At 48.7% G+C, this 14,535-nt stretch overlaps 4 protein-coding genes across 4 annotated transcripts; 3 read left to right on the forward strand and 1 right to left on the reverse strand.

Annotated features, from left to right (window-relative positions):
• Nucleotides 1-1,205: 1,205 nt before the first annotated feature.
• VTP21DRAFT_9232 (uncharacterized protein) lies at nt 1,206-2,497 on the reverse strand (the record flags this gene model as incomplete). The annotated part of the gene is made up of 4 exons (XM_069400167.1): nt 1,206-1,295; nt 1,469-1,659; nt 1,758-2,227; nt 2,463-2,497. The coding sequence occupies 4 exons, from the start codon at nt 2,495-2,497 to the stop codon at nt 1,206-1,208; spliced, it is 786 nt and encodes a 261-aa protein (XP_069254120.1).
• A 1,861-nt stretch (nt 2,498-4,358) lies between these two features.
• Nucleotides 4,359-5,252, forward strand: VTP21DRAFT_9233 (uncharacterized protein; the record flags this gene model as incomplete). Its single annotated transcript, XM_069400168.1, has 3 exons — nt 4,359-4,379; nt 4,483-4,633; nt 4,714-5,252. 3 exons carry the CDS (start codon nt 4,359-4,361, stop codon nt 5,250-5,252), a joined length of 711 nt encoding a protein of 236 aa, XP_069254121.1.
• A 2,038-nt stretch (nt 5,253-7,290) lies between these two features.
• On the forward strand, nt 7,291-11,025 carry VTP21DRAFT_9234 (uncharacterized protein; the record flags this gene model as incomplete). The annotated part of the gene is made up of 3 exons (XM_069400169.1): nt 7,291-8,355; nt 8,421-9,030; nt 9,134-11,025. The coding sequence occupies 3 exons, from the start codon at nt 7,291-7,293 to the stop codon at nt 11,023-11,025; spliced, it is 3,567 nt and encodes a 1,188-aa protein (XP_069254122.1).
• Nucleotides 11,026-11,895: 870 nt separating this feature from the next.
• VTP21DRAFT_9235 (uncharacterized protein) lies at nt 11,896-14,467 on the forward strand (the record flags this gene model as incomplete). Its single annotated transcript, XM_069400170.1, has 7 exons — nt 11,896-12,036; nt 12,102-12,169; nt 12,240-12,331; nt 12,404-12,552; nt 12,622-12,923; nt 13,027-13,220; nt 13,350-14,467. The coding sequence occupies 7 exons, from the start codon at nt 11,896-11,898 to the stop codon at nt 14,465-14,467; spliced, it is 2,064 nt and encodes a 687-aa protein (XP_069254123.1).
• Nucleotides 14,468-14,535: the final 68 nt, after the last annotated feature.

Here is a 14,535-nt window from a genome sequence, read left to right on the forward strand (position 1 = left end):
CTAACGTTTCACGCACCTCAGCAATATCTCGAGCCAGGCCCAGATCCGCCACCCCGAGCATACGCGCGCCCTTACCAATTATCCTCGGCACAAGATGCATCTCTGCAACAACACAGACTGGGGAAATTGCGGAATGTAGCCCCCGAGAAAGGAGAGCCCTTCAACAATCCGAACGCCACTATATCAACGCCGGACGCCCGGAGGGTCTCCATGAACGAAGAGAGTCACTTCAAGGGCGAAGAGAGTCACTCCAAGAGCGAGGAGAGTCGCTCAACCTCGACAACGCTCAACAACATAACGTAGACCAGCCCAACACTCCAGACAACAGCGCCATAAGCCGTCCAGAGAGTCCACAAGAGCGGGGAATGCCACCAATCCCCGACAACACCCGCCAGCAAATGGCGGTCCAGCCCACTGCCACAGAGAACAACGGCGGAGATGACGAGGACGAAGTACCAGACCTAGCGGGAACCGATGAAGAAGAGTTCCCCACCTACTGGCGCCCACCCCCTGACCCGACCTCGATCTCGCTAAACATGCTCCGTTAAGATCGGGTTAAGACCAGTATCTTCTTGTTCTGATTGTCTCTAATGTCCTTGCATGGTGATGACGGCTCCAATAACCAAGCCCCGAAAGCTACGGTAAAAGGTTGCTCAGGGGGCTTTCACTCAGGTCTCTGTTTCACTCTGAGAGACGTACTAGATCAACAGCAGAGCTATCTGTCCTAAATTTGTTTCTTTCTTCTTTGAGGGATATCGGGCTCCAATATGCCATCAATGATATAATAGCGTGCAGTAGAGTGGTAGCGATCAGATTCAATGACCGTCTCTAATACCAATACTGCTGATTTAAAGGATTGACTAGCATTACACTGCCTACTTATTTTCGAATGCCCATACCTTTTTATCTCTATGTTCTCTCGTGACGTTGCCATATCTACCTTAATTGCTTAAAGCAATTAAGGTAGATATGGCTCAATTTTCCGACTTAAGGCTACCTTGCGCTTTCACTTTATTTTTTTTTTTTCAGGCTAGGTTCCAAAACGATCCTCTTCGAGGGACATCGTTTGGTGTCAATTCAATAGAGTTTTACTGCGATCTTCAACTTTAAAGCAATTGTAAAGGCTGATCGATCAGCACCTCTCTGCCGATTTCTCTAAGGTGAACTATAATCTACCAGCACTAGTTAATTGCATAAGAATCGATTCAAACTGCATTTCTTGTTGTGTATCCCATGCTGTTCAACCATTTCTTAACGAGTATCATAGCAAGCACAAACAAACCAAGTGCTACTACCTAACCAACAAACAATGGTAATTTAAGGACGAATTCTTGGCAAATCAATAGCCTATTGATTTATTGCAGATATTAATGTGAAAAATGGATGACGTGAAGCAACAGCGTTACGGAAGATCTCCTGTCCCACTATAGCTACATTGATGGGCGTGTAATAATCGGGTGGGACTGACCGGATCTGCAAGCTTGTTTTTTTCTATCCAATGCAACTTACGACCAGCACGTTGTCTATTCGGGCGACGCCCATCTCTATAGAGCTTTCCTACTGACCAATCCACTTGCCTTAACCCTCCGCACGGCTTTTGGAAGCCGATCGAGATCACGACCGGGCCCATGTGCTCATAATGACTATGTACAAGTTTATCTAAGAATTGATGCCACCTGGCAACCAAATTTTGTGAACGATGAGGTTGGTATAGCGTGGATATGGTCCAGGCCCATTAGGTAAGTTCTAGGTACTACCTTTGGTCACCAGAGGCGGTAGGAATGCACCGAGCATGTGTGGTATTACAATTTTTCTGTGAACGTCAATCCTCTTACAAAAAACATGATCTCTGACAATAAAGCCTTCAAAGCCATTCAAACGAACAAGTTTCCACCCTTTCCCTAACTTGAAAAGGACGGCCAGCTCTAATTGGTTAGACGCCCAAGCAATGCCAATCCTGATCGCATGGGTGAGAGGTGCAAATCTTGGTTGTAGGGATTGGTAAATTCCGACCACGGGTTTAGGGGCGGAGAGAAGAGTGGGGCTTAGTGGAATGAGCTCGGGCCAAGTGTGAATCGAGGTGAGATAATAGAGATTGTGGTGAGCGAGCGAGTATTGCAATGTCAGCGGTGACTGAGTTTTGTCTGACCGGTCTGGATCCGACTTGTCTTGCTGGGCTAAGCCACTGAACCTAAAACGAATTTCAAATGACTCTTCTGCAACGCAACTGTCTAAGATCCTAGATTAGCCCCCTAATGTTCTCTGCGTGTTTCTGCCAAGCTCACTTATCGGCCCCCCCCTTTCTCTATCCACGTTTCCAGCCTCTTTTTCTGGTGTGAAGACTCCATTCTCATGTCCCGAACACACATTGTTGTACCCGCCCATTTATATGCAGTTTTGTAAAGCCATTAGCACACTAGCACCAATCTTATCAGGTGGCTCTTGTGTTGACCTGCACTCACCCCCAACGATATGGGGCGTCCATTTCCGGCTGCATTGTTACAGCGGTATTAGGTTTGGCTGTAGAAGAATATATTCTCCTCCTCGCCTACTACCAACGAAGGTTCCATGTCCTCCGTTATCTTAGTAGCCGGTTCCTCGGATGGGGGCACCACGAGGAGCTAGATCGATTGTTTTTCTGTTCGCGGCCATTGGAGCGTATATTGTTATAATTTGTTTAACCGTCCTCAAGAGTTAAAATCGTATTGCGCCGTCTTTGATAGCGTTTTAGAAAAAATTGAGGTTTAAGGTTAATTAGTATGCTGTAACTCCTCTCGAAATAAATTTCACATCCGATTCATCTCAGAAGGGGAGGGGGAGAAGGGGGGGGAGAGGGGCGGCCAACACGCAAGAAAAGAAAAAAGAAGCATTGCACCAAGGCCACTATTAGGGATATCTTCAGAGCCCCTACGGGGCCCATTTTTGGTCCAACCTCGGAAGGCTTCGAGGAGCTCTCGGGAGAAGCAAAGCGGAACGGGCAGAGAGAGCTTGGAGATCACCGCCGGAAAATAAAAAGTAGAGGGGGACTAGGGGAGAGGGGAGCCCGGGATGGGCGAATCAGGAGGGATTGGGGGAATGAAGCTGATGTGTTTCTGAGAATGAAAAGTGGGCCAGAGGGGTTTAGTCGTGATTTGAAATGCGAGAACAAAAGTGAATAAAACCGTGACAGCAGAAACCATCGGATAAACTGTCGCAGGGCAAATAAGGAAAAAGAGGCGGCTGTGGTTGTGCGGATAGCTTAGCTCTAACAACCTTATGTCACGGCCCTGAATCATGTGTGTGGGTGTGCGGGGGCTCACGATTAGCGAGCTGGCTGAGCACACACCGAAAAAATCGCGCGCATCGCCCGAAATGACTATTGTGCATTTGGTCTAGGGCGAGGGGTTTTGCATGGTTTGAAACCCGCTCATTACTGTCGAGTCCTCAATGAGGTAATTGCTCAGCTACGGATTGGGATCTTGAAATGGGAGCTTGACACAAATGAAGAAACCGTATTAACCGAACGAAACCAGATCTTGGTCTTACCGGTATTCTCCCTCTATCCATCAATCTGACATGATTAAATTGCTTCTGTTTGTTTGTTATTGTCGATAACAATTGGCCCATTCATTTCCTCGGTTGGCTGGAGGATGCTTTAATTTTCCTCACCCTTGACCCCCCCCCCTCTCTCCTCTCCGGCTCTCTTTCCGTCGCCTGGCTTTGCGCCAGCTCTGGCCCACGAAGGGATTCCTTCTCGGACACAGGCCAGCGAAGAAACAGGGCGGGCGAGCAGCCGCCGCAGAAGATGTCAGTTGTTCTGTTGTATTTGTGTGTACAGTGTCAACGTTGTAATTTTTTTTGACACATCCGACGGATGAGCAGCGTATCGGCATTGGAAACCTAACCTTTTGCTGTGACCTAGGCCTGTAATCAATTTTTCCGGGAGAGGAGGACTAGGAGCGGTAGGTGTGGAGAAACACCGTTTTGTGTAAAGTGGGTTTTAACACGAGTTGATCGCACAAGCCATATCATGGGACTAGTTGTTCCCACGGGCGTGACTCCTCTGCTGCGGACACCGAAGTTGGGTTGTTTGTTGTGGAGGGATTGAGCTGAGATTCGCTCTCCACCTTATTTCGCTGCTAAAAGCAAACCCGGGCATGCGTTACTCGAAATCTTGATTGGTGTTCATTGGAGCAAATTTTGCAAATCCATCACGTCAATGCTCGACCACAGAAGAGGAATTATATATAGTGAGCCCCCGCCCCTCCCCGTTTCTCTTTTCCCGACTCTTCCCCTGGTTCTGTTATGCCCTCGACTGCCTCGCTCTGCTCCTGTTGCTCGGATCCTTTGCTTGCTCTGCTTACTCTCACATAATAGCCATGTCCATTCTGCCGCAAAAAGTAAGTCTGCGCCCAAACGGCTCGCTCCCTTTTTGAATATGGTGTCCCTCTCCCCCTCCTCCCCCCCTGAGAAAGTCTTGTGTACTAAACCTCGCTTCTCTAGCAGCATACCTTCCGGCCCATTGTCCTCTATAACCACTCGGATAGAGAAGGCTACAGCCGCACCCACGATCCCAGCGTTCGTCAGCTGTGGCGAAACGTCTCCCACATGCTAGAATGCAACTCTCGGTTATGGATCAGTCAAGAGGATCAAGGTATCTTGGAATTGCTTGCTACGTCCCCAACCCTCTCCCCCCTCTCCCGTTTCCGTCCGATGCTAACCTCTCGTCGCTAGCCTCTTCTCTCACAACCTCTAGGGTGGACGAGAAACCAACCGTGGCCCCCTCCCCCTCCCAATGCCAAACCCCACCTACCACCCCGCCCACTCTCTCGGCGGTCTCCCCGATCCCCGCTAAAGTCTTCGATCCTCGGTCTCCCCCTCGAAACCTGACCCCTCTTGGATCCGACTCGGATTCCGACCATTCACTAGCACGAAAGAGCAGCTTTGCTGGCGACGAGATCTTTGTTTCTACTCTGCGTCCACGACGTGGCAACCTTCCCCGCGAGAGCATTAACATCCTGCGCACATGGCTGAACGAGCATCGCTCGCACCCATACCCCACCGATCAAGAAAAGCGTGAGCTTGCTCGCCGTGCGCAGCTGACTCTCGTGCAAATCTCAAACTGGTTCATTAACGCTCGTCGTCGCTATCTCCGGCCAGCAGAACAGGCCGCTCAGGAGAGGGAACGAGAGCGCCTGTCGAAGCGAGTCATATTTGAGCCAGTATTGACTGATACATGTTTTACCAATAAGAGAATGAAAATAAGCGCATAATCCCCTTGCTTCCCTATATTGTTGTTTTCTTTTCCTCTTTCTTTATATTAATAAGTTGTAATTTGTACTTTTTACTTGTATTTTATACACCTCTGCCTTCTATTCTCCTGGACTCTCTGACCTTATTTATTCTTTACATACCGACCTCTGCCCCGCTCCATCTGATCACACTAGCTGTGATCCCCTAGCTCCCTCTGCCCTAACCACCCCCCTCTTCCTCTCTCCCACCTCTTCTAAAGTTATATACTCTTGTTTTTTTCTTGTTGGATATAATATTCTAAAATGAATCCACCTACACTAGAATTGTTTGCGCTACTCTAATTTTAGATCTCTTAGCAGGGAAACGATAAAGTGCTCATGTGATTCTTTATTCCACTCAGCAGTAGAATATCTCTTTTCCATGATGCATCGTCTTATCTCGGCAATTCTCTCTTTCGAGCCTATCTCTCCCTCACTCTGTTCCACCGACTGGTTCTGCATTTGAATCACAAGCCATCGTAATGTGTTATCCAATACAGGAGGGGCTGACTGCCCGTATTCATCTAGATTATCTGCTTTGGCCTCCAGGTTTGGAAACCTTTTATCCGTTTTTTTCTATTTCTAGAGAGGAGGTTCCAACGCCAGGATGGCAGTACATGATTCATTTAGTGTATTTGTACTCCCTATATCGTGCTTTTGGTGGTGGCGGGGGTCCATTATGTTATTATCTCCATGTATATGTAGTGGAAAGCCATTGAATCGAAAATATTATCATCTCTCCAGTTTGACTAGATTTCTCCTCCTCCGAGGATTTCTCTCCCCTCCTTCCCTCTCAGTGCCTGAAGTTTTTTGTAAGCCCGAAGAGTAGGTTAAAATGTGGGTCAAGTATACTGGAAGAACAATAAAAGAATCTCTGAAAAGACATTGCAAAAAAAAAGGCGCAAAACTGCTAGGAAACAAAAGGATTTCCACCATGCTATTCTAAATGAAGATTAAGGGCAATATTTGTGGCATGACAAATCTAATGTGGTCTAGCAACTTTAGGATTGAGGATTCCTTCGGCATTTTGATTGTCTACAGAGTAAAGCTATTTATGAACGTAGTTACAGCTGCTGTCGAAGCAGCGAGGGGCAAACACCGCCACCGTCGGCTTCGTGAGCACCTAGGCCGATATATTGAACTTCGCGGATGGCATTGCATAAAATCGGACTGTCTAGACTCATTCTTATAGAGGTTGGTTTAATACTCTTATGACGTCGACCCGAATTTTCCCTACCCAACGCTGATTGGTTTTTCTCATGGACATCGTCTCTTCGCTTATTCCCCTTTTCACCCCTCGTCGCAAACCTCTTCTATTCCTGTCAGACCTAAAAGGATCACACACCAAAGCCTTAATACTAAGGATCATTTTTGATTTCCTTTGCTTTTTGGACCCCTTGATTTTCCCACCGATACACAGCGGATCTACCACCTGAATCTGGGACTAAGCGAAGGGGGAGTGATTGCGTATTTCCCCCTAAGTTGAAGCAACAGCATCGAGCGGAAAGCATAAAAACTAATCGGAATTGCGGAGGCAAAAATATAACACTTGCGAATTCCGACCAGAGAATGTTCTGCATCCCCCTACTGTGAACCATTGCATTCAAGGATCAATATTTCGATTCCGATTGATTTCAATTTAGAGAAGAGGCTTTACGATTTCCGAGCCCACACTTGAAAGTGTGTTAGGATTCCGAGGATACTCAACGTATCGAGCCAAGGCTTTTACTCAATCTTCGTAATCGCACCTCATTCACCGCCTCGATTTTAGTGGCGTTCCTAGATATTCATCTTCACCTCTAGGTAGGTAGGCCAGTCGAAGGATCGGGGCTGATTCTCGAGAACACTCTGACTCATCTCACCCTTTTTTATATTTCCTTTGCCTTCTAGCACTAGTGTATTATTCCAATTTCTCTCTATTTCTTCGTTGTTAACCACCCTTGCGGGAAAACGAATTGTTACAAATCCATCGTTTTACGGAGGCATTATTGCAAATATCAAATTGTCTTGTTAATACTCAATGGAGACTCGTGGTAAGAGTTTAGAAAATCAAAAGGCTGCCGCCGCTACCACCAACACAACCGCAACCACAACAGATTGGATTCTTGCATCACGACCAAAGCGCACTATTATTCGACCGCGCACTTATTCTGATGAGGAGGATGACCACGTTTCTAATGTAAGTCAAAACTCTCGTTCGCGAAAACGCAAGCGCCCCACTCGACGGAGGTCCTCGCCCACTAGGCGTCTCAAGAAGCGGAACGGGGAGGAGGAGGAAGAGGATGCGTCGCTTCGAACGGGGCGTTCAGAGCGGCGTCATTCCAGTAGTGTCAGACGCCGAGCATCAGGTGAGGAGTGGGCTGAGGAAACTGAGAGCGAAGAGATAGACGGAGAGACAAAGGAAGAGCTCGAGAACGAGGGCGAGGAAGAGGAAGAGGTGGACATTGGGGTAGAGGATAGCCAGGCCAACCAGGCAACTCGTTTATCCCCTCGTACCAAATCACCAAGCGCTCTGAACTTGAGAGCCGAAGATAGTGAAGAGGACTATCATGAAGAGATGATGACAGGCGACCTAAATGTGGAAGAGGAGATCTCTGCCACAAAAGAGGTAAGAGATGGTGAAGCACGAAGACAGTCAAAGATGTCAGTGCAGCCCACATCATCCTCTTCCACTGTCTCCGCCTCTGTAACATGCTCCAGTACCACCACCTCTGCTCCTATCGCCACCACCTCTAGCGCTCCAAACAATGCATCCACTTCGGCTCCAAACATCACGTCTCCATTCTTTTCTTCTACGGGTGGTATGGCCTCCCCTCTTATCACTGCTGCAAACGCCGATTCCACATCAGATCTATACCGCTGGCGGAAACAATCTCTCCCATTCGGCTTGCCGGAACACCTCTGGATGTCGCCACAGGCACCGGCAGTGTATGACACGGGCTTTGTCCCGGAGCCATCCGATGATTTCCCACCCTTACCAGAGCCAAATGACCCGGAGAAAATGTCAGCTGCAGAGCTCGACCGGTATTTCAGTTCCACGGGAGATATTGAGCTTCCGCCCGACAGTGCCTCCTCTTCTCGAAAGGTAAATATCTTTGCCCAATTTTTCTAAACAATCGAGCTAATTCTGGTGTTTACTTTTGTGATTAGCGACGCCCATCCACCATCTACTCCTCCCTATCGAAAATGTCTCCACTATTACGTCCTCGTGGATTTGACAAGAAGCTCGTGAGCCCAAAGCATCCACCTCGAGAGCTCATGTCGGCCGCGAGGACCGAAGAAGAGGGTGAGCTATGGAGGCGGAGAAGATCAATCCAGCTACAGCAGCAACAGACGGACCAGTTCCAACGCCGGGTTAACTCGCAGAAGTTGTCGGAGAAACCTGTGGAGCGGTTTTATTCTTCCGTGCGTGTACTTGAGCTAGGCGCTGTTGACGGGACGGGTCCTGTGATGCGTTATCTTGGTACCGTGGCGAGTGGTACGAAGCGTCGCTTGAGCTTGGTAACCGGGCTGGAAGGGGTGCAAATTGGAATGGTCAACGCTACTCAGCTCTGTAAGCGTGCAGGGGCTGATTTGAAGTTAAAGGAGGATGAACCTGGGGCGGTTGTGGTTAGAGAGGGCCCCTCAGAATGCCGTGGTGTATGGGTGCCAGTTGAGCGAGCCAAGGCGTTAGCAAAGGAGCTTGAAATGGAGGGCAGTAGCGGTATTTGTCAATTGCTTGCCGAGCTATCGCATGTAAACGGAAATGGCGTAATGCATGGTATGTATTGTTTTTTTTTTGGCTTCTTCTTGTTTTCTTGCCTTTTCTTTCCCTTTTCGTTGCACCTCTTTTGCTAACCCTCTTATGCTTTTGGCTTGGATAGAAAAAGAAATTCCTCCTATTTCTCAAGAGTCAGGCGGAAGTTTGGCGAATTCAGGGTCTATACCAGATGGCCATACAAACAAAATTAAAGATAGCGACATTGCTACGGCGATCGAAAGAACTGCATTTGCTACAGCATTTTGTGGTGATGAAGTCGTCATGTCACCGGCTTCTGAAATTGCTGAAGACCCTTTTGTAAAATTCGAAGACGAAGAGGACGAAGAGCAGGGTGATAAAGAGTCATTAACGGAGCGTGCAAAGGCTATCCTAGCCAACTTAATACCAACCACAGCCGAGACAACAGCGGCAGTAACAACAACAACTACAACCGCTACTACAACAACAGCAACAACAGCAAATTATTCGGAGCCGCTTCTTCCCTCTGATTCATCCGTTACACCAAAAAATGCTTCGCCGCTTGTTTCGACAACTACAGCAGCTACAGAAACAAAACCTGAAGTCTCTACCCCCCCTGCCTCAGCTCCTTTATCATCTGCGCCTTCTTCCACCGCCACTTCCCCCTCGTCCTCCAAAGTTCTCGTCCCAACCATTACCCCTGTGGTGCCGGCCATGCATATCACGGTCATGGACAAGATTGCGGTGTTTGAGACCATGCTTACGCGCTCAGCGGGATTCAAAGCAGATTACCGCTTACTACGTCGAGTCGATACCAATATGGTCAATGCGACCCTGTTGCTTCAGGCCGGAGGTGTGGAGACGGAGGCGGAGCGGAGCATTGTGCTTAGCTTAGAGCTCCGTCGTAGTCGAGTGCGCAAGGCGGATAGCCCTCTGAACGGAGTGTGGATTCCACTTGAGCGAGCGCGCGCGCTTGCTGCCACGTGCTCTTTGCATCATCGTCTTGGCCCTTTTCTGAACGATGACCTGTTGGACGAATACTTCCCACGCCCGCTCCCAATCTCCCTTCCTCCGCTAAGACGCCGTGCCAATTCTCTGATCGCAAGAGCCATTTCGGCGCTCCGTCGGCCCACCTCTTCCCTCGGGTTCGCGCGTGGTAACCCGAGCCTGGCCTTGGCGCAGCTGTTGCTGGGAAGTGGGGGCGCACAACGCCATCTCAAGTCGGGCAAGGCACCCATGCTGGGTGCAGGAGACCGAGGGGACCATGGACCTAACGAGGAGGACGAGGACGAGGACGAGGACGCTGAGGAGCGAGATGAGAGCGAAAGCGAAAAGGATGAGAAGCGAGTGGAGGAGGAGCGACAGCCGGGGGTCATTGCCGTGGTGAGGCAAGGCAGCAAACCCCTGAAGGAGGAGCCGGTCAATCCGGACACGGACGAAGACACCGACACGGACGAGGATGTCGAGCAGATGCGCGAGCGAATGAAGCGCATGCGTGCTGCGGCCCTGGAGGCCATGGAGGCCTCTTTCCGGGAGAATGGGGCAGCTGCGCGTTCGCTGGGGCTTGGGGAGGATGAGGAGGATGAGGACGAGGACGAGGAGGACGAGGAGGAGGTAGAGACGGCCGGGCCGCGCAATAAGAAGAGGGCACCGATGGTAGGGACCTGGCCTGTCACTCGGTTTGAAAATATGGTCCAAGGAGGGGGCGGAGAACGACGACTGGTGCGCAGTAGCAGCGGGGGGGGAGCGCTTGGAGGAAAATTGCGCATCCGAAGCAAGCCGCCCACGAATCGTCGCCTGGCCTCATTTCCCACCCTCAACGCCACCAACACCTCTACCTCGTCGCCCTCCAGGAAAACACCGCGGCGTCGGAAGCAAAAGAGCGAGAGTGTACGCGAAATATTGCAGCAGAAGGCTGGAGAGGCGGTGCGATCCCGATTGACCCACTCCGCCGCCATAGATGAAAAGGACATAACAGAAGAGGAGAGCGATATCGATATTGGGGGAAGTGACGGGATGGATGACCTTCATTCTTAATATATAACGCATCCGGACTTTTATATAAATATAAATACATATATATTTGATTGTTTGTTTCCTTTTCATTTTGTTAATCCGACTTTAAAGGTTTTTTTTTGTTTTTTACACTAAGCATAATGGTCTATTTTATATAGGTGTCTTTTTACTCCATTTGCTATTTTTCTTTATTTTCTTTTCTCTTCTCTTCGTTGCCATTTCTTTCCATCTTGCCTCTTCCTCCCCTCTACTACCTTTCTTTCTTAAAATAGTTCTTCGCTTCCTCTTGTTACGCTTCCAGTTCTTAGTTCATTTATTATTTTTCTTGTGTTTTTTATTGTCTATTTTTTTCCTATTTAATTATATTCTATTTCCATATACTAATGCGCTCACTAGTGTCAAAATAATGTTAGGGAAGCTTGGCCTGATCCAAATTTGAACCACCACGAAGCTGGTTAGCCGGCCACTAGAGGAAGCGCTTGTTTCCGATAAGAGGATCTCCGAGGGATTGCCGAGTTATACGTGGATACACTAATTTCGCTCATGCTAAAGCTGACGAAATGTCTTACCTAACGGGGCCGCGATTGGCCTCCCCGCACTCCTGCAACATGGACTGTTAGTTTTAGAATGGTTGTAGACGCACCATTTCAGCAAAATCATATCGCGTTTCATATTATGTTATGTGGTTTGGGTTTTTTGTGTGTGCTTTTTTCCATCTAGTTGTTTTTAGCTCTCCACTTAGTTAATCGCTGGAATTACCTATTTCACCTGCCTCGTGGGCGCTCATTAAGGCGTGTTCGAGAGAAAAAAAATAGCGCACCCGGCTAGTTCCCCCCTGGGCTCCTCTCCCCCCTCCATCAACCTTCTAGCCTCTACTACTCTACTTCAACTATGCCCAGCAACGGTCAGGGCGAATCCTCTTTGGCCAAGATTCTACGAGATGTTGACGAGTGTCTTGAGATGGGCTCTGCGTCCGAGGCTCGCCTGCGAATTCAGGAGGTAAATTCTCTCGAACTTTCCCCGGAACTCCAGGTAAATTGTTTGGTTCATACTTGCTAATTAGCACATCCAATCTCATCTGATGTTCGGCTACTTAGTTAAGGATTCACAAACTGGCGGTAATGGATGGAGATATGCACTCGGCAAGAACTACCCTGGATATCCTGTACGTTTTCGATGTGTCTTGCAATTGCATAGCTCTTTGCTGATCCATCTCTCCACGTTTTTGTTTACAGCTTGGAAAAATGCAGGGCAGAAGCTTGGTTTAGAGAATACGAGTGCCAACTGGTTCGGTGCGTGGTAGAGCAGAGACGTAATCCTTTGAGTGGTAAGTTGCCAGGGCATTAAGTAGCCATCTGCATCTGGTCTAATCTAATCGCTGATATTCAATCTGCCGTAGCCTTTTTTTATCAGCTCGCTATCGGAATCCAACAACGGCTTTTGGTGGATTGTGCTGAGCATTATGAGGAGCAGGGTGAATTGCTCGAGGCCGCCAGATATTACTTTGTTTGTGTAGAGGCCTATCCTGACACCGCAACCGAGTTACTGGTAAAACCATTAGCTTTTGTATAGTCGACACTCTCTCATTGCTAACTTGGTCTGCTCCTCTTGGTATAGCCACGAGCTGCGGAACTTCTCATTAAATTTGAATTAAAACAGCAGAATCTTCCCTTGGTCAACCCCATCCGAAGATGGTTTGCGCGCGGCATCTACTCGCATCTTCTAAGATACCGTATCGTCTGTGATGGAAATGAACAAGTTGAGGGCTGCTCCGAGCCCATCTTCCGCGTGCAAACATCCCAGTTGCTCGAATGGCTCGAGCATGCACAGGCATATTTCATCGCTCTGATGGAGTGGGACGAGCTGCTTCGTATTTCTATTGTAACAATGGAGCGCTGCGGATATTTACCCAATGGGAGGTATTTATCTTGTGATGCTGCTTCTTTATAGTGTTAAAATCGTTGAAAAACATATATCGTTATTCTTTGTTTTTTCATTTCTCTCCCCCTTTTTGCCTGCTAGTTTCCCGTTGGATACACGACATTACTGCCATTTTCGCGGTTTGATCCGTAATGCCAGGCCGCATATCGAAGACCCCAAGGCCATTTATGCGTGTTCAATGCTGGAGCGCTCGGTTTTATGCATGTACTTTATCGCGGAGGCCTACAAATACTACCAAATGATCGATTCAAACACAACGAGTGTGGGCAAACCCGGTAAGTTTCTCTTATACATCGACGCTTGCGCCTCCCTAGTTTATCATTGCTTCCTACCCACATTCATTTTCAATCACAACACAAACAAGCATTGCATTCTAACCGCTCTTTTTTCTTTTATCAAATTAGCCAATACCTACTACATTGTACCCTTTTGCAACCTCTGTCCCCGAGCAGCAAATATGACGGTGTATGGAGAGGATACACCCCCATCCCCCTGCTCCGTCTCGGCGCCCTCATCCCCCGCCCTCTCCGAGGATGAGCTTAGCGACTCTGAAGAGGGATCTAGCGATGAATCGGACTCCGTGCCTGTATATCACAACATCGGTTCAAGCCAAAAGGGAGCCCACGTGATGCATATCGCAAATTTGATCCACAAAGAGCGAGAGGACTGCGTTGATCCACTACTTAACAAGTCGCTGATCGAGTCGAGCAGCAACTTGGAGCACATGAGGGAGATATTTGGCTGCTCGATGAAATGGGCAGGGGTGCGGGAGAACGCCACGGAGGAGATGAGGAATATGTTCGAGCGGCTTCGACTCCCCTTCCCGCTCCACAACGCGGCACTGCTGGCGCTTGCGGAAGCGCTGTTGTTTCGAGGTATTCTCCAGCCTGCTCTGGAGATATTTAACGACCTATTTGGTCGTCTCACTACTGCATGGCATCGCCATCCACAACACCTCCAGCCTTCTTCATACAATTTCACGTTTAGAACGCTCTATTGCATTGCCCTTTGCTATCTCCTGGGCGGATGGCGCGTGGCCGCACGCGTCGAGCTGAGCACTCTCCTGACCACCCTGCCATTCCCTATCGCCGCAGTGTCCCCGGAGCTCTTTGTCGAAGACGATACCGATATCGAGGGCGTGGTCGAGCAATATTATCGTTTCGTGCGCATATCGCCGGAAAAGTTGGCAGTGCGATGCATTAAGCATCTGATTGCTGGATATCTCGAGGAGTTGAATAGGAATGCGTCGAGCAGGGCGGCGAGTGAGGCGCTAGTGTTGATGCAATTTGGATGGGAGTATTATCGAGGTGTCTCTGCATCCCGTGTTCTAAAAATGATGCGGAAAAAAGATCTCAAGATAGCGGACTATTGCATACCTTTTTTGTATGTACCCGAGCTGGTCCAGGCACTACGAATGCAAGGTAATAAGACGCTTCTGGACATTAGCGGCCCAAGCGCATTGGAAGGTTTGCTCGAATTTTCTCGCCGTTTAGCTGTTGAATACAATGTGAAATCAAGATAGCTTTCGCCCTGAGCTGTTTATCTGCTTATCTGCCTTTGTGTTTGTTAGTGTTTATTGTTGTGAAAAAA

The sequence above is a fragment of the Calcarisporiella thermophila genome (assembly GCF_041956535.1).
Source record: "Calcarisporiella thermophila strain CBS 279.70 unplaced genomic scaffold VTP21scaffold_5, whole genome shotgun sequence".
In the NCBI taxonomy this organism is placed as follows: domain Eukaryota; kingdom Fungi; phylum Calcarisporiellomycota; class Calcarisporiellomycetes; order Calcarisporiellales; family Calcarisporiellaceae; genus Calcarisporiella; species Calcarisporiella thermophila.